The sequence below is a fragment of the Ictidomys tridecemlineatus genome, chromosome 6, assembly GCF_052094955.1.
Source record: "Ictidomys tridecemlineatus isolate mIctTri1 chromosome 6, mIctTri1.hap1, whole genome shotgun sequence".
Taxonomy (NCBI): domain Eukaryota; kingdom Metazoa; phylum Chordata; class Mammalia; order Rodentia; family Sciuridae; genus Ictidomys; species Ictidomys tridecemlineatus.
Window position 1 is genome coordinate 173,557,596 of NC_135482.1, and position 23,615 is coordinate 173,581,210.

General features: G+C 37.4%; 1 protein-coding gene across 4 annotated transcripts in view; it reads right to left on the reverse strand.

Annotated features, from left to right (window-relative positions):
• Rxfp2 (relaxin family peptide receptor 2) overlaps positions 1 to 16,784 on the reverse strand; it is a 62,622-nt gene extending 45,838 nt beyond the window's left edge. For 2 of the 4 annotated variants that reach the window (XM_005317076.3, XM_078016148.1), the window contains exon 1: positions 16,594 to 16,783. In XM_005317076.3, the coding sequence (XP_005317133.1) occupies positions 16,594 to 16,636 (43 nt within the window). In that variant the 5' untranslated portion in view covers positions 16,637 to 16,783. Of the gene's footprint in view, positions 1 to 16,593 lie in introns of all 4 variants that reach the window. The other 2 variants (XM_005317075.4, XM_078016149.1) reach the window with 2 other exon arrangements.
• Positions 16,785 to 23,615: the final 6,831 nt, after the last annotated feature.

Genomic DNA, 23,615 nt, shown 5'->3' on the forward strand with positions numbered 1-23,615 from the left:
ATTATTATTATTATTAATTAATTTTTTTTGATACTAGGGATTTAATTCAGGGGCACTTAACCACTAGCCACATCCTCAGCCCTTTTTTTTATATTTTATTTAGAGACAGAGTCTCTATGAGTTACTTGGGGCCTTGCTAAGTTGCTGAGGCTGGCTTTGAACTTGAGATCCTCCTGCCTCAGCCTCCCAAGTCACTGGAATTGTAGGCATGTGCCACCATGCCCAGCTATTATTCTGTCTTATTCACTTTAAAAGAGATCACAAGTCACTAAATTGATTCATGATCCATGAATGAAATTCAGCCTACTCTTCAAAGCACCAGAGCTGGATTAGGATTCTTTTTGTCATTCATTATATGATCTCGAGTCAGCTATTTCAGTTCTTCAAACCTTTGTTTCCTTAGATTTAAGGTGGGGTTACTGTGAGTCTTTAATTTTGGGATAGGTCCTGTGGGCCCAGCATCCTCTATAGTACACAAGCATTAAATACGGGAATGCCTGGCTCAGAGTGAATACTGGCACACAGGCAATCTCAACTCACGGTACAAAACCAGGATTTTAAGAAGGAAGCTCTAGCCAGGCATGGTGACTAATACCTGTAATTCCAGTGACTCAGGAGGCTGAGGCAGGAGGATCCCAAGTTTAAAGGCAGCCTCAATAACTTAGCAAGACTCTGTGTCAAAGTAAAAGATAAAAAGTACTGGGGATGTAGCTTAGTGGTAAAGCACCCTTGAGTTCAATCCCCAGTACCAAAACCAAAACCAAAGAAACAAAAAGAAGTAGCTCTGCAACATGAGAGCTTACTGTGCCTTAATGTTTTAAGATTTTGTGTGGCTTCTATCTGTGAAAGAAAAAAACGCAGACTATACCAAAAGCTCCTCCTACTTCTTCATGTTTACTCTATTTCAAAAGTCATATGACATGATTTTTATCTTAAGCCATCTCAAATTCTTTTTCTTCTTTCTTAATTTTTTTTTTTTGTAGATGGACACAATACTTTTATTTTATTTATTTTTATGTGGTGCTGGGGATTGAACCCAGTGCTTCATGTATGCTAAGCTAGCACTCTACCCCTGAGCCACAACCCCAGCCTCTCAAAGAGGGAGCAGGGCGTGGTGGTTGGGAAGGAGGAATTCAAGTTCAAGGCCAGCCTCAGCAACTTATCTAGGCCCTAATCAACTTAGTGAGACTCTTTTTTTTTAAAAAAAATATTTATTTTTTAGAAGTAGTTAGACACAATAGCTTTATTTTATTTATTTATTTTTTTATGTGGTGCTGAGGATTGAACCCAGGGCCTTGCACGTGCTAGACGAGCGCTCTATCGCTGAGCCACAACCCCAGCCCCAGTGGTATCCTGTTTTAAAATAAAAAATGAAAAGGGCTGGGGATGTGGCTCAGTGGTTGAGCACCCCTGAGTTCAACCCCCCGGTAACAAAAAAAAAAAAAAAAGAAAGAAAGTGTTGAAGGAAGGTTGTAAATAATCAATAAGCAATAAAAATGTCCTTTCAATCTCTTGATTGTAGTATTTTCCTAACATTTGGAAGGGAAGATGAAGCATTGGATGGAAGGGAATGTTTAAATGGGAGGCTGAGGCTGTCTGGGTACCACACTGTGAGACTGGGATGTCTTTCCTTCTGGGGTTCATTCTGAAGATTTTGTGAGTCCCTTGAGGGCTGGACCCAAGTGCATGCCTTTCCTCAGATGCAGACTCAGCTAGAGGCAGAGGAAGACCAGCAGCCAACTTTCGCGGATAAGAGGATTCAAGATTATTTCCTTTTCCCCAGAATATTAAGTGTCATTTAGTGAGTATGGACAAAGGGAGGGGAAGCGAGAGAGAGCCATGCATGCAGAGACCTGCCGATTGTGTTTCTCATAATTCCCCATTTCCCATCCCAGAGTGGCATTGTCCCAAAGTCATTTCAAGTAAAAATTGTATATGGAAAAAAAAAATGAATCAGACCTACTTCTTATCCTTTGCCCTCTGCATCCTAAATCTCTTATTTTCTATCTAGTGTCTGGTATTATGTGGCACTCAATAATTTTTTATTTTTAGAGAGAGAGAGAGAGAGAGAGAGAGAGAGAGAGAGAGAGAGTGTGTGTGTGTATGAGAGAGAGAGAGAGAGAGAGAGAGAGAGAGAGAGAGAGAGAGAGAGAACTGTTTAATATTTATTTTTTAGTTCTCAGTGGACACAACATCTTTATTTGTATGTGGTGCTGAGGATCGAACCTGGGCCGCACGCATGCCAGGCAAGCGCGCTACCGCTTAAGCCACATCCCCAGCCCAATAATTTTTTTTAAATAAGTGAACTAATGGGTCATTTGGAAATAAAAAAAATGTAATTGAAGAAAGAGCCCCTTTCAAAATTTAACCTTCCAAAAGTTGCAGGCTTATGTTTTTATTCTCATGAAAAAATATTGTCTAGTGTTCAATGCACTTCCTTGATCATTCTGATCTGTCATTATCAAATTTAAATGATAATGAAGAGCCCCTGCTGGATTTTGGCACATACTGAAAAACCAAACAAAACGAAAAACTGGCTTGTTATCTGTAGGAGGCATATTCTGCTGTCTATTCCTTCTGCCATCTGTGGAAGTAGAAAGAGACAGTTTTATTGAAATTTGGAGATTATAAAAATGGAGGATGCCTACATCAAAGCAATATTGATAGCTTCCCCAGCCATTTCTATGGGATCCCTGCCAAACACACAGCTGAGGGGAGATGGGAGCGTGTGAAAGAAAATTGCTCAGTAATAGTCCCTCCTCTCTCTCCAGTCAATATTTTGGACATGTCCATGCAAAAGGCTTATAAAACAACTCCATGATAGCCCTTGGAAGCCCAGGGGACTGCAGTTCAAGGGGATTTTTTGCTGTCCACCAACACTTTCCCTGAGTTATTGGGAACCAACAGATGAGAATGGTATTCTAGCTCTCAGTTTAAAGAATCAGTGAAAAGTCAGGCGCATGTCTGTAATCCCAGCAACTCAGCAGGCCGAGGCAGGAGGATCTCGAGTTCAAAACCAGCCTCAGCAATTTCATGAGTCCCTAACCAACTTAGCGAGACCCTAAGGTGTGGTTAAGCACCCCAGAGCTCAATCCCTGATACCAAAAATAAATAAATAAATAAACCAGTGGAGATATGCAAGCCCCTCTTTGCTTAGTCTGGTTTTCTGCTGATGGTAATCACAGGCAGAGCTAAGGAAAGCCCGTGTCCTCTCACCCTGCAGCTCTGGCTGACTCTCTCCCACACGAATGCCAGAGACGATGGTGCTGTGGTTCTGGGAGGAGCACAGAGGATACAGGCCAAGGAGGCCATTTCCCAGAATGCACCACTGCTAGTGGTGCTTCACCCAATTCAGATGACATTGTCACCGAGGAAAGCAAGGGAGCTGGAGAGGAACTGGAGGAATTGCAGAGGAAGCCTCTGCCGTGAACACTTTGGAATAAATGCACCAGATAAATGTTTAACACTTAGACCATGTTAGCTGAGTGCCTACCATGTGCTAAGCTCTGTTACTGAAAGAGACAGACAAGGTCCATTCATTCCTATCTGGAGCTGTGGTGCAGGAATCTCTGAGGGGAGTAGCAACATCACTCTGGGTAGCTCCCATGCAAAACAAGGGTGAATCTAGCTCCATCTGATGAATTCACAAACACACTCTCTCCCCACTTCTGCGAAGAGTCCGAGTATCACTAAAAGCCCACCTTTGCAGGGTAGATAATTTATTGTTTGAAGAAAATAGGAATTTCTTTCTAAAAAGGCCATTTTATTAAAAGAGAGAAATTGGCCTATCCATTGGTTTTCTTTAAACTTGGAAATCCTATGCTTTCTGTAGCTGTTTGGCTCTCCCTGCCCTGATAGTATTGCTTGGCCACATCAATCATTCTATGCAGAATTTCAATCCAGGTTCATTATCACATTTACTCCACCTCCTTCCCAATTCAGAAATTCTTGTCTTAACTGGATTTCTCTAAGCCTCTGTATTCGGTCATGTTCTGGGACAAACTAACCACCTCATGCTGCTGAACGTCCCTGGGGACACTGCTCAGGGATTCCCTGCGGGAACTATCACCCTGTCTTTTGTTTCAGATGACTGCCTGATATTTGAACAGATAGATTTGGGGAAATGTTACCCACATTTGTGGAACAGAATATAGGCTTGATATATTTAAAATAAAAAAAAATTCAACTTGCCAATATTATCCTCACCAGGGATGGGTTTCTGCCTTACATCTTTGCCTGGGAATCTTTATGCATGTCACACTCTGAAAGCTATGACTCTTGATGGGTTGTAAGAGATTGAAGGAAACAAGATCTCCCAAAATACCTCTTTGCTGACCAGTAAACTGCCTAAACCTCGGGTATATGTATGCATGCATGCATTTAGGTCAAAATTTTGTCTTTGTGAATTTAAATGCTCACATTGCTGTGCATGATTTGGGGAGGCTACTTATTCTTCCTGAAGCCTGCCTGAGAACAATGACCTCCTAGAACCTGCAGAGCAATGGGAAACACGGAAGGGTGTGAGTGGAGAGAGTGGAGAGACAGGCAGTGTGAAGCCCTGTGGAAACGTGCCATGGGGAACATGGAGGAGGGAGAGGCTGGTATTGTAAATTTGCCTCAATCCATGGCCTCCTCTGTGCCAGAGAACTTTTCCTGGCTCTTTCTCTCAATTTCTAGTCCAATTAATTTACACATTTACCTGCATTCAAGAACAGGACATGCATCTGAGTAGGACATACCATGTACAAGTATGGGGTGTTGTTTGTGAGCCCTGTCTGTGCCGAGCTGTATGGAAACCACAGTTACCAGTCATGGCTGGGGAATGTTGCTTTTATGATTTTATGATGCACAAAGGATGAACCCTCCATTGATGTTCCATACTTCACTTAACCTTACTTTTAGACTTTCACCATGAATCATTTCTTTTCTTTCCTTTATTGTCAGTATCTTGGGCTCGCCACTGTATTTATAAACATATTCTTGTTCAATCAGGTCTCAGGGATTGAGGGTGTAGCTGGGTGGGACAGTGCTTGCCTAGCATGTGTGAAGACCTGAGTTTCTCGTTCTCAGCAACTCCACTCCTCCCCTCTAAAAATCAGGTCTCATCTTCAAAGCAAATCAATCAACCAACCAAACCAACCAACCCACCCAAATCCGGTTTTACCCATGTGCTTCTAGAAGACTGAGAAACATTCTTCTCCTATTTATAGTTACATTTCTCAGAAGAATCATACAAGTCAGTGTTTCCACGTCTTTATACTCTTTGGTTCTTGAATCTGCAGCTTGTCGTCTTGGCCCTCCTGCTACACTGAAATGCTCATCAAAATCAGCATATTACTCAGCACTAAAAAAGAATAAGATCATGGCATTTGCAGGGAAATGGATGGCATTAGAGCAGATTATGCTAAGTGAAGTTAGCCAATCCCAAAAAAACAAATGCTGAATGTCTTCTCTGGTATAAGGGGGGTGACTCAAAATGGGGTAAGGAGGGAGAGCATAGGAAGAAGATTACCTCTAGATAGGGAATAGGGGTGGGAAGGAAAGGGAGGGAGAAGGGGAATAGCATGGATGGTGGAAGGAGACCCCCGTCATTATATAAAATACATGTATGAAGATATGAATTTGGTGTCAACTTACCTTATATACAAACAGAGATATGATAAATTGTGGTATAAAGGTGTATTAAGAATTGTAATACAATAATAATAATAATAGTAATAATAATAATAATAAGAGGGCTCATGTATAATGGCATAATTTGGCGTGAACATACTTTATATACAGAGTTACGAAAAATTGTGCTGTGAATGGATAAGTGTGATTGTAATGCATTCCACTATTGTCATGTATGTAAGAAAAAAAAATCAGCGCTGTCCCTTCTGTTACTGAATCCACAGGCACTAGGGTGAAAGCTTTCTTCCCTTGGCTTGGTATTGCCGGCTGCCCTGCTTTTACTTCCTCTTCTACCCTGAAGGCTCCTTTCTCTCTCCTTCTCCTTAATTCGCTGGCTCCCTGCCTTCCTGCCTTTTTTTTTTTTTTTTTTTGTCAATACCCTGAAGTTCACTGATATGCACTAGGTGGGAGGTTTCCAGGTTTTTGCATTTCTTCAACCAATAAAATCAAAGAATTTAAAGGGACCAGCAAAAAAGCTGCAAATATTTTAGTTTGTCAATATGGATGTTGAAAAAAACTCTTGGCTACTTTATATTTTAATATTGATTTATTAGAAGAATCGTCCTATATTGTTGAAAATTAGAACCTATCCACAGGAGAAGAAAACAATCCTTTGAAAGGAGTACATTTGGCTTTGTAAAAAAACAACTTACTTATGCTCCTAGTAGACTGGTGAAACTTTCATTCCTGACAGCAGGGGTCTGGAACACAGTGTTTGGAACTGTGTGTGAGAAAACAGAATCTGGCAATGTGGCTGGAATTCTCTAGGGAGGTCAGCCCTCTTGCTATAACTCACACATATTTTCTCCTAGTTTGTCACTTGTCTTTGATTTTGCTTGTGAGAGGAACTCCAGGGATAGAACTACTGGATCCTGACTTGAAAATAACCATGCGAACTGAAAGTAGAAGGTAATTTACTTGACTTAATTAAGGGTATCTATAAACACCCGTGGCATACAATATACTTGATAGGAAATGTTCTCACTTTGAGAATGGGAAAAGGACAGTCACTCCACTATTCCTGCATTTGGTCAATATTGCACTGGAGGACTTAGCTGATGTAGTTGAGCAAGGAAAGCAAATCGATAGTATAAATATAGGAAGAAATACAACTTTGACGCATCATGCATGATATGACCACGGACATAAAACATTCAAAATAATAAATTATTGGCATTGTGGGTTTAGCAAGGTTTACTATAAAATCAATTGTGTATCAGGAACAAAGAATTGGAAAATAAAATGATTAAAAATATGGCTTTTATGGGGCTGGAGTTGTGGCTCAGTGGTAGAGTACTCGTCTAGCACATGTGAGGCCCTGGGTTCGATCCTCAGCACCACATATAAATAAATAAATGAAATAAAGGTATCGTGTCCAACTACAACTGAAAAATAAATATTTTTTTAAAAAGTGGCTTCTTCTATGCTATCAATAATCTCATATATTCAGGAATAAATCTAACAAAGACGGTTATGTGATGTATCTAATGTTACTGAGAGATAGTAAGAATCTAAATAAATGGAAGATAATATTTTAAAGATGTTAATTGTTTTCCAAGTTGATCTGTATATTCAAAGCAAGCTTGATAAAAATCCCAAGAACATGACATATACACATATAGGAATGGATAGGTTGATTCTAAAAGGTACATGGTATCTCCAAAGGACAGGAAGAGCAGGACACTGTTGAAGAGGGAGAACAAGAGGAGAGAAGTTGTCATCTGTGTATCAAGATATCATAATGGATATTATGATTCAGGCAGTGTGATACTGGTGCCAAGATTGAAAAAATTGACCAATGGAACAGAATAGAAAGTTCTGGAAAAGATACACACATGACATTTGACTTAAGACCAGTGGTGCTGCAGAACAGAGGGAGGGGAATAATTTTAGGTAGATTATAAGTGAAATATGCAAGGTAAAACAAGAGAGTTTCTGGAAGATATGAGAGTAGAAAAATCTCTATGATAGAGGAGTGAAGATCTTAAGGATCATACAAAGGAGAAAAATTAGACAAAAACACTAATCCTGAAGGAGAAATGCTCAGCATATGTGAAAATGAACAACTTTTGTTAAAAACGAAAAATTACCATTAAGAGACTGCAAGTTGCACAATAGAAGATATTTGCAAAAGCTGGTATTTAGAATATATACAGATGTCCTACAAAGCAATGAGAAAATGATGAATGGTAAATAAATAAATAAATAAAACAGGCAAGAGACTTGAATGGGCACTAAACAAAAGAAGATATCCAAGTGACTAAAAACATCTGAAGATATTAAATCTAATTTGTAACCAGGCACATGCAAATTGAAGTCATTCAGATTACTAGTATTGGTATAATTAAAACCAAGATAGAGAGTTGAGTGAGCAGAGATGAAGCTATGCATGTTTTGGAGTGCCAATCAATGGGAAGAGCTGTGTGTCATGGTTTACTGAAATGGGACCCTTGCAAACCCTATGAGTCAGCAATTCTCTTTCTAGGTATGTGCCCATAGACTGCCTGCACATATGCACCCAGAGACTCCTAGGAGAACATTCTCAGAAGCATTAGTCACCATAGCCCTAAATTGGTGTCACTCCAAATGACTTTGAAAGACAAAATGGATAAAAAATTTGACATATACTTTAATGACATATAAATATAGACTTGAAAGTAAGTGAACAAAAGCATCTAAAAAGATTTCAGATCAGGCATAGCCTGTGGTCAGTTCTCCTTTAACTTTCTACAGTTAATCTTGTATTCCATCAGGAAAACGTTCCTGGCAGTCAGGACTTTTATAGTAATATGATAATGAGATTTGAGCATAGCTCGACTCTATGTCTGAAATGCAATTTTCCTCCTTCTACACTTCCTCTTCCTTTGATATTCATCTCAGAAGTCATTTCTAGGAAACGCTTATCCATTCCTAGACCACTTCAGAGTATGATCTTTCTCCTTCCCCAACCATCTCACACATGACTCTATTGTAGTATTTATGGCAATGCATTCTATTTTTTTCTTTTTTTCTCATAGTTCACTGTTATCATTCGTTAATTCATTATTCTCTTAATGGGTAGAAAAGTTCCCAGTTTCTAGACTATGCCTCAAAAACTGTTGTCTAACTCGACATTTCCAGGAATAGCAATATTGTTTCCATAAGGGAGCCACATAAACCTAAATCCCCGTATGTGGTGTGGGAATGACATGATTTAGGTTATATGTGACTTATAAGTAAACAACATTGCTAAGGCCAAACTGGGGTGTATACATGTTGGATACTATATCCATGTGGGTTCAGTGCCCACAGAAGCTCTATGCTCACCTTCTGCTTTTCATTTATCATATACCAATGCATCATTTTTTAAATGCAGACGTTTTTGCTTGAGGCCATCTCAGCCTCTCCACTTTTCCAGTGGGTTCTGTATTGGTTGGGCTAGGGTGGCCCACATTGGTCTGGGAATCAGATGGTCACAGCACAGGTAATTTCTTCACACTTCTCTTTTCACAAAACTTACAATTCACGCAGACAAATGGGCAAAAATAACCTAGCATTTGTGAAGCCCTGTGCTATTAGGGAAGATGACTTACTTTTCTCAGTAGATGATTTTTAGCTTTCGTTATTACAGTAAGAGCAGCATTTTTTAAAGTGGGAAACAGGAAACAGCCATAAAGGAAATGGCTTCAAATAAGGGAACAGGGGTTTTCAGTAACACTCAGCCTAGATTATTATCCTTTTCCTGCCTATAAGGACGTTTACATAAAGACCCTCTCATCTCACCCTCAGACAGCAGTTGAAGCTTTTAAGGAAATCTTTTTGCAGAGGTCCTCCAAGTCAGGATGGGAGAGGAGCAGCTATACATCTTCTAAATTTCTTATATATCATGGATTTACATAATAGGGGAATGGGAGTAGAAATATCTACAGCAATAGAGATACTATTTTTACCCCAGGTGGTCGAGACTGAATGTCCCAGGCAAGATGTGAATAAAAGAGAAAAATGGAGAGGGAGACAGAGACAGACAAATAGGCAATGACCAATCTAATGTCCTCTGGCTGGACCATAATCAAACAAAAAAGTGGATAATGAAAGCCAGGTGATGAATGAGAAAGAGGATCTGGCCACAAATGCAAAACCCCTCTTCTCAAGACATCTGATATGAGTCAATGAATTTCTTCTAAAGGATGGAGTGATTAACATCGAGACTGATGATTAACATCGAGACTGATCTGCAGGTAAACTTGGATATTAAGGTTTTCATGTATTATACATAAATAATGAATATTATGCTATCAAGAAGCTCTATGTTGATTATTAGACAATGTAGGGTCACCTATTAAGGTCATCCACTTAATTTGTCCTTATAAACTGCCGATTAAAAAAAAACATTCAAGTAAAATTAGTGTGTTAAATAATTCAGGTGGATTCAATTAGCAATCACAGTACACATGAAGAGTAAAATAGCTGTCACATAAAGAGGTAGCATTTCTTAATAGAAAAAACCCTACTTCTATTTTGATGTGCAAACCACCATGCCGGTATTTCCAGAAGTGTGATCCATGGGATCAGGTTGTCAGAACCATGTGGAGGGCTTCTTAAATATGTAAAATCCCAGGTCCCTTCCCTGATCTATTGTACATTCAGGGATTAGAGTCCTACAATCTATCTTTAACATCACAATTATTGATATGATTATTTAATATTGTGGACGAAGCTGAGAGATTATTGGGTATGCTGAAGGCCAAATGCTAGTTCAGGTCATGACTTGACATGGGTCTACTGATCCCAATGAAGCAATCCAGTCACTCTGCTGTCCTTACCACTTAACACATACAGCCTTTCACTTCATAACTCCAGATCTCCCTGTGTGCCCTCTCCCATCCTGTCCCTGATAAAGTGCAACCTGAGGAATCAAAACCACCTTCTCTTTTGACTTCTGGATCCACTGTGGAACAAATCTTGACTCTGCTTCCATGTCATACTCTTTTCCAAAGACACAGAAAATATTGCTATTAGCTTTTTCATTCAAGCCTTTGGGTCATAGGAGAGAAAAATCTCCATCAAATACAAATAGAGAAAAAGCTACTGTTTTATAGGGACCTAAAACCATGATCTGCAGGGCTGTGACTGCCACGTGCAGTGACTGAGCCTCTGAAAGAGGAACGGGAGGGAAAAGTTCTGCCTGAGCCCCCAAGGTTGTGGTTTAAATAAAGCCTCTTGCCTAGGGTCAGCAGAAAAGCAGTGTGGTCCTCTGGAAAAGGGACATAGGATTGGAAGGAGGTCCTCCACAAGTAAAATGTCTGAGATACTAACATAAGGTATGCTTCAGATCTGAGTACTGTGGAGGCTTTAATGAGAACACTCATCGACAGACAAGGGCAGGAGAAAAATCTCTCCAACTTCATGCACATGTCCAGGATGCCCAAAAGGGAGAATTCATACTTGGAACAGAGCTTTAAAAAGTAGTTTAAAGTACGTATGCTTAATATCCTCAAAGAATGAATGGAAGAAAGAACACCATGAGATAAAATCAAAGTTTATAAAACCAGAACATACAGCTTTAAACACAGTTGGAACTAGTAGATTGAAAATGTAGTTGTTAAAATTAAACAACAACAACCACAACAACAACCTAAGAGAATAAATAAAAATAAACTGTAATACTGTAATCAGAGAGCAAGAGAATGAGTTAAAGCCTTATTTTTCCTCATCAAAAAAGATTCTATTAACACTGAACTTCTCTGGACAAAGAAAATAGTCATTCTACCCCTGGTGAAGATAATGTAGTAGAGGATATTGTGGACCAGAATAGGGTGACAGCTGGTACAGATCTGTATCACCTTAGCAGAAACCTTTTAGAGAAATCTGATGTAATATTTATGTCTATTTTTAATTTCAGAAAGCTGATTTGATGCATATGCTATAAATTATATAACATTTCCTACCAGATCTGGGGCAAAATTCCATCATCAAATACATTCACAACTTGCTATTGTACAAACATGAAATTTTGTTATCATGCATAAATAGACTCTAAATAGCCTTTGGTCTATTCTGAGCAGATATTTTTAGGCAAAGGTGATCAAACTTTCAGTTAACACAGGTTTTTGGATTTCCTAATTGTAGACAAATCACTAGGACCTAAAAAAGAGCAAGTCAGTATTAAGTACTGAGATACAGTACTCATTTAGCTCTGGTTGGTGACCGACCACTGATCAGGCCAGGAGATGACGAGATAGAGACAAAGATCAGAAAGGAAGTCAGGAGATGATGGGATAGAGACAAAGAACAGAAAGGAAGACAGAAGATGATGGGATAGAGACAAAGAACAGAAAGAAAGTAAGGGGAGGAGACAGGACTACTGGGGAGGAAGCTCACAGCAGGAAGTGATTAGAAGTGAGGCATACTGGAATAAAGGGGCAGGTTGAGGGACTGGAAGTAGCCAAGGTGGACATGCAAAGGCAGATGTGAGTAGCCAGGGTGGAGCAGATGTGGGAATTAGAGGGGGTGGGAATTAGAGAGGATGGGATGTAGCAAGGTCAAGGGCAGAGTCGGAGATTAGAGCAAGAGGGTTGGAACAGACAAGAAAAGAGAGGAAGATTTCAGTGTGGAGGAAACCAGGAAGAGAGATGAGAGTGGATGAGATGTGGGAAGAGAGGCCCGGAGCATGTCCAAGACAAATGCACACAACAGCGAGAAGAGGAGAAAAACACAAGAAATGAATATATGGAAAAAAGTGACAGCTTCATAAAATACCAAAGAGGTTTTTGTGGCCTCGAGTCATCCCTCTGAGCTGAGGAACACCAGAATTTATTCCTTCTGTGTTTTGGTCCCTATTAACCAACTTCCCATGATCCCTCCTTCGCCCATCCTTCTCCTCACCCTTCCCAGCCTCTAGTAATCACTACTTTACATTTGGATAGACTTTTTTTTTTTTTTTTTTTGCTTCCACTGTGAGAATATGAAGCATTTGTCTTTCTGTGCAGGAAAGAGAAATTTGAAGGCTATAAACAAAGAACTGATAAGAAGAGGGAAATAAATGCTAACTACCCAGGGTGGATCAGTGCCTGCTGTATGCATGTGTTGAGCTGTCATATTGTACCCCTTTAATATGAACCATTAATGCATGCTAATAAACATGTAAAGGAATAAACTAGAAAAAAAAAGGATTTTGAATGTTTTCACTATGAATGATAAATATTTGAGGAGTGTGATATGTTTACCCTGATTTGAACATTACACAATGTATACATATATCAAAACACCCCATAAGTAGGTCTATTTTCTGGGCATCAATTAAAAAATAAAGTAAGAAAAAAAGCAAGAGATAGGAGGGAGTGGGAGAGAAGGGGACAAGGGTCTGGAGAAGAACAGAAGTAAAGGGCTAAGTCAGAAGAACTCGGAAAGGAAGGGCAAGGTAAGAACAGAGGGCCAGAATTTATTTTTAACATATTTTTTACATTGTATTGTATTTATTTTTATGTGGTGTGAGAATCAAATCCAGTGCCGTACACATGCTAGGCAACCACTCTACCACTGAGCTATAACCCCAGTCCCAGGGCCAGAATATTCTCAATCATGTTGAACATCTTTTAATGGCCCTTGATTTCACAATAAAGTTAACTTTTCAGTTACAATTCCTTTCTAATATTAAAGCATATCACACAAGCGCTAAGTTAATTATTTTATTTTGGTTTTAGGGTGCTTTTCAGAGGCATTTAACAGTGCTGACCATCATAGCAAGCTTTAGTTTTTAAAATACATACTAAATCCCGGAAGGGTCCCTTCTCATCCCTGGAAGTATAGGGGTGAGAAACGGATGTAACGTGAATAAAACATGCAAGAGAGATTTGTCCCCCCCCCACAGGTAACTGTACCTCTAAAAGCACCATTATTTCTCATGTAAGATAAGCATGTTCATTCTTCATGAATAAATCATGTATTTACCAGATAAGTAAACCAGGACATTTGGGCTTCTTAAATAGGTATAAATTCCTTTTAAAAAGTGCCTTAATAGTTTCATAGTTATGTAAAAGCATTCCTTCTTAATTGAATTCTGTTTAGGACACTATTTTCCAGGAATAAAATGTGTAACTTTTCAAACTGACTTATTGAAAAGCAGCACCTTCAATTTTGTCTCTAACCTTTGAGTGGTAGACAATTTTGCCACTTCAATGAGAGGCCTTAAAACTTTTATTACACCTGGTCATATTCATTCACAGTACAACCAGCAAGTGAGTAAACATCGACTGGGATATGTATTTAGCTAGTGCATTGAGATCTCACAGGTAGGAAGCCTTGGTTTCTGGGTTTCCAAACTTTCTCTCTTACAGAGGGCTCCATTCGCCTTAAGCAGGTGAGTTTCTTTCTTATTAGCAGTACAGCTTTATCCCTTTAGGATGATTGGCCTGAAGCAGAATTGATTTTTACACTCTCCGCAGCATAGATGTAATTGTGTGAAATGGAAATGCAGTTGGAAAGCCTTTTCTCAAGTCTTAGCGACCAAGATAACTGACATCGCTTGGACCGTCCAAGGCATACCTTGAACTTGGCCGCTAGGGGGCAGTCGAACACTGCCCACTGCAGGATCCTAATCAGGCTCTGCTTTGCATGAAGGCATTTTTTGAAGGTTAGTAAATTATTTGAATAAGTAGCTATTGGTAGTTATCCAGTAGCATCCTTAATACTTGATACTTTAATTTCCTATACAAGCACTTGATTTTGGTTTGTAATATTGTCCCTAATTAGTTCATCAAAAACATTTAAATAAGGTGGCTTAAGAATGCACAATGAATAAATTAATGATAAAACACATATAAGAATATTATCTCTAGTTATCATTTACTGTGAGTAGATACTCAGTTTTATTCATTTCTAGATACTCACTCCAGGATGATCATAGCCTGAAAATAGAAGTCAATCATCATATTTCTAACTTTTCATTTTGTTTAGACTGCTTTAAGAGTCTAGCACAAATGTTTATTTAAATTTTAAAGCAATCTTCACTCTGATATAATTCTTAATGACCCTTCTTTGATTATTATCAAGAACCTTACCACTATAGCCATCTACGATTATATTGTGAAAAAGAAAACAGTTTAATTATGTAGCAAATACTTATTTCCACAAGCAGAGAAAATATATCACAGCATGGATCAATAATTATTTTGGAAATGAATTATTATTACTCTAAAGGTTTAAATTAGTAATCAAAGATGATATAAAATTAGAAAATAAAAATTTCTAAAGAAATAGAATTAACCAATAAACCTTTATTAGTTGGTACTGTGGACCTGGTATTTGGCATTAGAAATTTCATTTACTTAGGAATAAAGCAAAATGATTTGCTTAGAACTTTTTTTTTGTTTATTTAAAGAATGACATTACATTATAGCAAATCAGAAACCATTACTTTAGAGATAGGTTTTTTTTTTTTTGCCTTATAGGGTTTAAGCAAAATCAGATATATTATCATGAGCAAAAGCAGAGTAGAGTGAAATTGGTTAACTGCAGTTATAGTTTTGTACAGTAAGGGCATTTTTAAGGGCACTGGTGATCTCTATGATGGATCTTCAATCCAGGAACCAACTTTTAACTCTTCATTCTTAAAAATGCTATAAAATTGAATATTACAAATATGGACAGGACATGAACTTCTGAGGTAAGATCTTAAATCAAAGAAATAGACTGCTTTCTACAACTGTATTTCAGGCAAGATGAGTTCATAGATTGTTTCTCCCTAGGTTTTCATGTAAGAGAGATTGAAACACAGAATAAAAATTGTGCTTGGAGATAATATTTTGAAATAATTTGAAAGGATAATTTAGTAACACTTCAAATTCAAAATAAAATTTAAGTATTTTATAATATTTTATTAGATATTCTTAAATATTACATTTTATGCTTGTACATCTTGCCTTTATGTTCACAAATATGTCACTTTATTTTATGATTTAAATGTCTATTTGGAATAAGTCTAATTACATTAAGTATTTTAAAAACCAGAAAAGAATTTCTCAGAAAACAAAAATAATTTTAAATTCTAATGTTTATTCTCTGAGTCTTAAAGAAACATTATGAATTGAAATAAGTGCATTTTTTAATTATGTTAATGATAAGCCCAGTATACCATGGGTGTGATGAGTAGATTTTAAGTATATGAGCTCACAACAAAACAAGTTTCTTTCTTTAAAGCCAGGTGAAGATTTAAGTTTAATATTTTTGTCAGCTTTCCAAAAAATGTCACTGATTTAAAAATGAGCAGTTTGACTAAATTAAAATTGCCTCAAATTAAAAATAAAGAATTATATAAATAGATGCACTTTTGTAGATTTGTTTTCTGTCATTTGGCTTTATTGTACAAAAGAATCAGAATAACATCAAAATCAATTACTTCTGTGAAGACACTTCACAATCTTAAGTCATTTTTGTAGATTTTTTTAATAACTTTTTTAAAGGTTAATTTTTAGGAGAGATACTGTGTTTAAGATTTGTATGACTTTACAGTTCCTAATTTGTATTAATAATAAAACAGTTACTAACAATTACATTTTTTTTGTTTACAGACATATTACAACAGGTTCAATTTTTACAAATAAAGTTTTAGTTTATTAATTTATCCTACTTTACAAAAACAAATACTAAAAGTAGTTTCCATGTTATAATTGATATAGTAAGCATTGTTTTTAAAAGTTATTTCATCTACGGCTTTAATAACACATAAAAGGCAAGTTTCTATGAAAAATTTGTTGCATCAGAAATTGCTAGGCTGTATGGGGCTACCAGCAGTTAGGGATAATGATAATGAAACGCAAAATTGTTGTCTATTTTTCAAAGACTGCCATGAGTCTATTGTGAATACCATACATAGAACTAAATAGAATTTTTAATATTCTTTGGGAATTACTCTTACTTAAAGTGAGAAAGCAGCAGCCTTACCTTTGACATCTATCAGAACGATGAAAGGAAGTAGAAGGAACATTGCAATCAATCTGAGCCTGGAGAGATGTTTAATATCAGAAAAATAACAATAGGCTTACAGCGATTGAGTTATTAGACGTATCCTCCTTACACCTCAGAAGGAGTTCTGATATAGTAACTCCAGAGCCTCCCATGTGTCTGAGCATGCTCACAGCTAAAACTTCACTGGCACGAGGGGAGATGGACTCTTGTCACTATGCAGCCTCCCTTTTTTTGGGTTCCTTCTTTTCGGTTTCCTTTTAATTTAAATCTACAGTTGGTTTTCTGGTCATTTAATTCATTATGGTATATAAAATGAGATAGAAAATGACTTTAGAAATATGAATAACAAACGCTTTTTAATCACTTAATTTTTTTCCCCTCGAAACATGTGGAAAAATTTGTGCTTAATTTATATCCAGACCTATGTAGAAATTCTTAAATATGAGGGGATATGAATTTATACTGCATAGGCTGTGAAACTCTGTCTGAGCATATTTTTCATGCAGTAGGCAAATGACAAGAAGTTATTTACTGACAAAAACACAAAGAACACCAACTTCTATTCAAACATACTTCAGTGTTGTGGAATAAAATACAGAAAGACAGTCATAATTAAAAGATATGGCCTTGTGTTCCATAGTTACTTACTGTAAAACATGTACATATCCCTGTTTTAAAATGGATAACTTTATCCCTGCTCTCAATTCTGTGTTGCTTATCTATTGGAAGACATTAATTATGACTTAGTCCTTACATCCTGAAAGCAGCTTCGTGAGCAGCAGAGTTTGTGCAAGTAGAAGCCTGGAGAGGGACTTCAGTTGTAGGGTTTGGTTGATCTTAGTGTAATCAGAGAGATGTCTCCAAAAGACATTGTGGAATTTCCTTATCTAGATAAACATTTTACTAACTGGGACATATCTACATAGAAAACAATTTTAAAGTCCTGAATTGGATGGAGGATTTTGTAACTGAACAGTGCAGTTTTGATGTCATTATTCACTGTAACCTAATAATGTTATTTGAAAAACTATGTAGTGGTGGTTGTCTGTTCCCATCACAAGTCATGAGGTGGGGTTTTTCTTGTTCTGTCAGTCCATCCTTTGATAGAATAAGCATTCAAACAGAATTTGAAATAAAAAGCATTTCATTTATCCCATGATAAACAGTTCTCTTAAGAACTGACTTAAATTCCCTGTGACACTTTCCAGATACATTTAGATGTGTTCTCATCAGCTTTTTCAAAACAAAAGAAAAGCAATGAAGAGAATAAAATTGAAGATGAAAAGAAATACTTGAAGACCTTTTCTTACATTTCAAACTCCTCTTTCTTCTTCACTCACCTTGAGGTCTTTTAAAATCTCCTTACTTCACTTATAAAAAAAAATCAGGGGCTAGGATTGTAGCTCAATAATAGAGCCTAGCATGTGTGAGGCACTGGGTTCGATCCTCAGTACCACATTAAAAAAAAAAAAAAACACTAAATAAAATAAAGGTATTGTGTCTATGTACAACAAAAAATATTTTTTTAAAAAATCAGGGCTTAATTAGGCTTTCTTACATTTTGTGTTCTGCCAAGTTGATGGATGCTAGTTTTTGGTAATGAAACTTTGAGCATGAATTTTAAAATGCATTTAAATATCACAAATTGTCCATCAAAAGTCTTCTTGAAGTTTAAATATATTTTCCATGAAAATAAGATTTTTAGAGAAAGAAAAAATGTCAAGATTCAAAGGACTTAGTTTAGACTTCTTCGTTAAGCTTTCGCAGTAGATTTAAATTGCTAAGAGGTTGAATCATTATCTCTGGTAGGCTTTTCTAAGTTAATCTCTGAAATATCAACGCAAGAAAGATTCAGAACTCAATAATTATAAATCATAGTCAAGGATATCTTTGGCTCGTTATTGGTTTTTAAAGGTAGAAAGTGCAAGCGTTGAAATGTCATTTCACTTAATATGTTTTAACTTTGATTTATCCTGTGTGCACATACAGCTTTTTGAACTGCAACTGGAATGGTTGAAATGTACACAGGGCTATCATGTGTGTGTTTAAACAAGGGTAAATAAATTTATTCACTCCTTAAGGCCATAATTGGTAAGGAGGCTGCAGAGAGTGCTTTGTGCAGAACTAAGGTGGAAGACTTATGCCAGATGGTTCATTACTGGATGTGAACTTCGAATCTGTATAAGTGTGTTTTATTGATTCTTGCCTGAATCAGCTCCTTTCTTCATTCCAGTCTCCTGTCGACATCCACACTTTTGGCAATAATACTATAAGAACTCAAGTAAATACGTGATTTGCTATGCAGCACGATTCAGTGTAATTCTAAGGGGATGTGTTTATTAAAATACTGGCTACCTGGTTTTCTGCATGGATGGGTGGAGGCAGGCAGTTTCTTAGAGTCTGCTGTACTTTTATGCATGACTTAGAAATTGTTAAAGTTCCTAAATCAAGAACCTAATTTATGATCAGAAAACCCTGATTTTTAACACATTATCAGAACCGTGTGATTGTTTTTCATACAGGCCATAATTCACTCTTTATTTATTTATTTATTTTTTTAGTTCTCAGCGGACACAACATCTTTGTTGGTATGTGGTGCTGAGGATCGAACCCCGGGCTGCACGCATGCCAGGCGAGAGCGCTACCGCTTGAGCCACATCCCCAGCCCCATTCTCTCTTGACAAATATATATTTTCAATCCAGACACTGTACTTCATGATAGTATATCCTTGTAAAAGACTCTCATTTCTACAGACACTATTGTGTTTTATTCACAAAATCCTGTTCATTTAGCAGTTTTGGTATTATTTTCTGTTTGGGGAAGAAAAGGACTTAGGGATATTCCATGAATAAAAAAAATTAAGGTATAGAATAATAAGTATCAGAATAAAGCTGGTAGCAGATCAACAATAATAATGCTCACTTGAGGAGTCTCTTGAGTATAAATCAAGTTAGAGTAAAACCTTAGCAATTCAGCCACACTAGCTAAGTATTTGTAACTATAAATGTTAGCCTTTCTGCATGACTTTGTAGCATTAACTCATCATTCAACAAGATTGATATTTTATGTAAACTTTTCAGCAGTGGTAGCAGATTTATTGGCACCCTCAGGCAGAGCAGACCGAACTGAGTCCCACAATTCTATCAGCATTCTGTGGCCATTAGCTGAGCAAACCAGTCCTGTTATAGGCAAGAAAGTCTAAGCATTCTAACTCTGATGTTCTAAATTTAAAATAATTTAAGTCATGGTTCATTTATTGGAGAATTTTCACTCTTGGCAAGCTCAGCTATTAGGAGCACAGCCATCAACCCAGAGTAAAAAATATCACGAAGACATCCACTGCTGGCAATACGGTAGATTAGATACTCTGAGAGGTTTTCTCACTTGAATATAAGAGTTCTTGCAAATAAAAAAAAAATGTATTGCCTTCCTGGAGGCTTCAAAATGAGGAAAATCAAGTCCAAAGAGAAAACACAAGAAGAAATAAAAACCAAATGCTGAGATGAGAGTGAAGCACTCTCATCTAAATGTAAAAGACAAGGATGTCTTATAACAAACAGAGATACCAGCCTGGCAATTTTAGGCCACCCGCTGAGTGAGTGGCAAGTTCTAAGAACTGAACCAGAAACTCTGGAGAGGACCAAGTTGAGGACTATGAAGGCTGGTGCCCCTAGCATCTTCCAAAGGATACACAAACTCTGGAGGAACACACCCTCCATTTAGATCCCAGAGTACTTAACATCAACCAATTATTAGCTCATTATCAAAGATCATACCCACCGGCAAGACTCAGTGAAACAAAAGTAATTGATTTAGAGCCCAATCACTTTTCAAATATTGGAATGCTCACTTATGGATTGTAAAATGTCCAAAGGAAAAAAAAAAAGCATAATTTCTTACTGTTTCTTACAAAAACAGTAAGAAACAAGAAATCATCAAAAAGAAAGAAACTGTCTTTTCTAAAACCAAAGACAGTTTTAGAAAGTAACAATGTATTTCTAAAAACTCAATGAATAGGTTAAACAACCATTAAGACAAGAATTGAGAAAAACAGATGGGAATGGAAAATATAAGAAAGTTAAGAGATCCGAGGGAAAACATGAAAAGTTTCAACATACAGCTAATTCAAGTCCCCAACAAAAAGAATAATGATCATGAAGAAGACAAATTATCTAAGGAGATAATGACTAGTAATTGTCTCGATTTCATGAAATGTAAGAATTTATTAATATAGGAAGAACAACTTCTACCAGCCAGGACAAATAAAAAGATCTGAAGATTCGGTTTTGAAATTGCATAACATCAAAGATACGGCGATAGCTTTAAAAATACCAGCTCCTGGAACAGAAAAATTAGAATGCTAGTCCATTAATCAACAACATCAATGGCAGCTGTAACAAAGAGACCAGTAATCAGTGTTCTGAGAGAAAGTAATTGGCAACTCAAAAATGTGTACTTAGAACTATCTTTTAAAGGGACTGTAAAATAAAGTGAAGGAGAAGACACATTAAAGAGTTATACAGAGAGAATTAAAAAACCCCAAATAACCCAATCAATGAATGGGCAAAAGAACTAAACAGACATTTCTCAAAAGAAGAAACACAAATGGCCAGCAAATATATGAAAATATGTTCAACATCCCTGGTAACTAGGAAAACGCAGATTAAAACCATATTGAGATTTCATCTTATTCCAGTTAGAATGGCAATTATCAAGAATATCAATAATAGGCTGAGTAATATTCCACTGTGTAAATATACCACGTTTATTCATATAGCTGTTGAAGGGCACCTAGACTGAAAAAGCTTAGCTATTGTGAATTGAACTGCTATAAACAATGATGTGGCTGCATCACTACTATCATGTATATATATATATTTCCTATTATAATTGGAAATGCTGGTGAGGATGTGGGGAAAATGGTATATTCATACATGGTTGGTGGTCCTGCAAATTGGTACAATTACTTTGGAAAGCAGCATGGAGATTCCTCAAAAGAATAGGAATGACACCACCGTATGATCCAGCTATTCTACTCCTTAGTATTTGTCCAAAAGAACTCAAATCAGCATACTGTAGCGATATGCGCATACCATTGTTTATAGCAGCACAGTTCACAATAGCCAAGCTATGAAACCCATCCAGATGCCTGTCAACAAACAAATGGATAAAGAAAATGTGGTATATGCACACAATGGAATTTTACTCAGCCATAAAAAGGAATGAAATTATGGTATTTGCTAGTTAATGGATAGGACTGGAGAATATCATGATAGCAGTCTCAGGAAGTCAAGGATCAATGTTTTCTCTCACATGTGGCAGTTAGAACAAAAAAAAAAAGGTAGAAAATGGGGTTGGGGATCATATAGAAATACAAGAAGATCAGGAAGGGGATAGAGGGGCAACAGAGGAGGGATGGGAAAAGGGAGGAGCCACAGAATGAAATTGGCCAAATTATGCTGTGTCCATCTAGGAATATGCCACAGTGAGTTTCACCTTTGGGTATATCTATAAAGCACCAATTAAAAAAAGCTATAAATAAACAGAAGGAAGACCAGTTGAGTAGAGAAAGGGGAACAGGAAGGAGGAGGAAGGGAGGGAGAGAGGAAGTACTGGGAACTGAAGTGGAGCAAACTATATTCTGTGCACGCATGATTATGTCAAAATAGACCCCAATATTATGTCTAACTGTAATGCACTAGTAAAAACATTTTTTAAAAGGGAAGAGTCAAAGTAAAGAATGCAGACAAGAAGTTCAATGGTATTTCAGGGGAGGGGACACTCTGAGTTGGGAAGGCCCTTAGGTAACACCTGAGTCCTGCCCATCATGGTGGATGGCTTGAGAGATGAAGGGATGGTGTCAGCTATTGTCCTGGTGGTATCCAACACTGAAGTAAGTAAGGCTGAAGGTAAAGCTGATTCTTGCACCTGTTTGGAACAGGGGAATCCTGACCGTACACAGAGGGACAAACCAAAAGCGGATAGATCAAAAATTATGTCAAAGGAATTGTGGCACCTTACTGTTCCCAGTGCCCCCACTCCCTCTGTAAAAGGGTGACGCACCCCCACCCCCCCAGTTAGCAGTGACTTGCCGTGCCTCCCCATAGGTGATATATATTTCTTTGCTCCATTGTATCTGCTTAGGCCGCGAGATTTGTTTTCACCAGTTGAATGTCATCAGATGTGACACATACCACCTTCCGGCAGAGGCTTTAAATGTGCTTTTGTGGTATGGATTGGCCTTTTGCACTCCCCCATCCCTTAGCCAGAATGAAAGTCACATGGAACAGGCTTGAACCTGAGTTGCTCCAAACCCTGAAGATCTATGGATGACCCACGCAGCCGCGAAGAAGGAATACGCGCTCACTGCAAACTGCTGAGACATGGACCTTATTGTGACCGACACAGGAAAACCTGACTGCTGTGACTCAAAACGGTCAGACGGATCTGGAAATGGTCAGTTCAGTCCTTAGTTTTACAGAGCAAAGACTGAGATGATTGGCCTCTGGCATGTGCTGTGTTTGCAGAATAAAGTAATACGTAAATCCAATTTTGCCTTGCAGAGTTTTTTTTTTTTCTTTTGGAATATCTTTTACATGGTATACTATTCCCAAATTTCAAGTATGTTATTGAGAGATTATTTCTAGAGCTACCATTCCTTTTATTATTCATAAGATGATTCCTGAATATTAACTAAATTCTTCCTTTTTTTTTTCTGAAATTATGTGCAATGGAACTGAACCTGAATGCACAGTCAATAGCTGCTGTTTTCTGGTGCACAGGTATCACAGTCTCTATGTGCCTTCATTTTACAGCTTTAGGTAACATAAATTAGAGCCTTACTGGGAGGCTGTTCAGGTGTTGAGTTTACCCTGACTGAATGAACCTTTATTTATAAAGTACCAACTGTGAATATTACTGGGTAATAATCTTTGATTTAAAGTGAAAAGTTACAAATCATTTTTAACTAAATTCTTTTCAAATTCATTATGCCAGC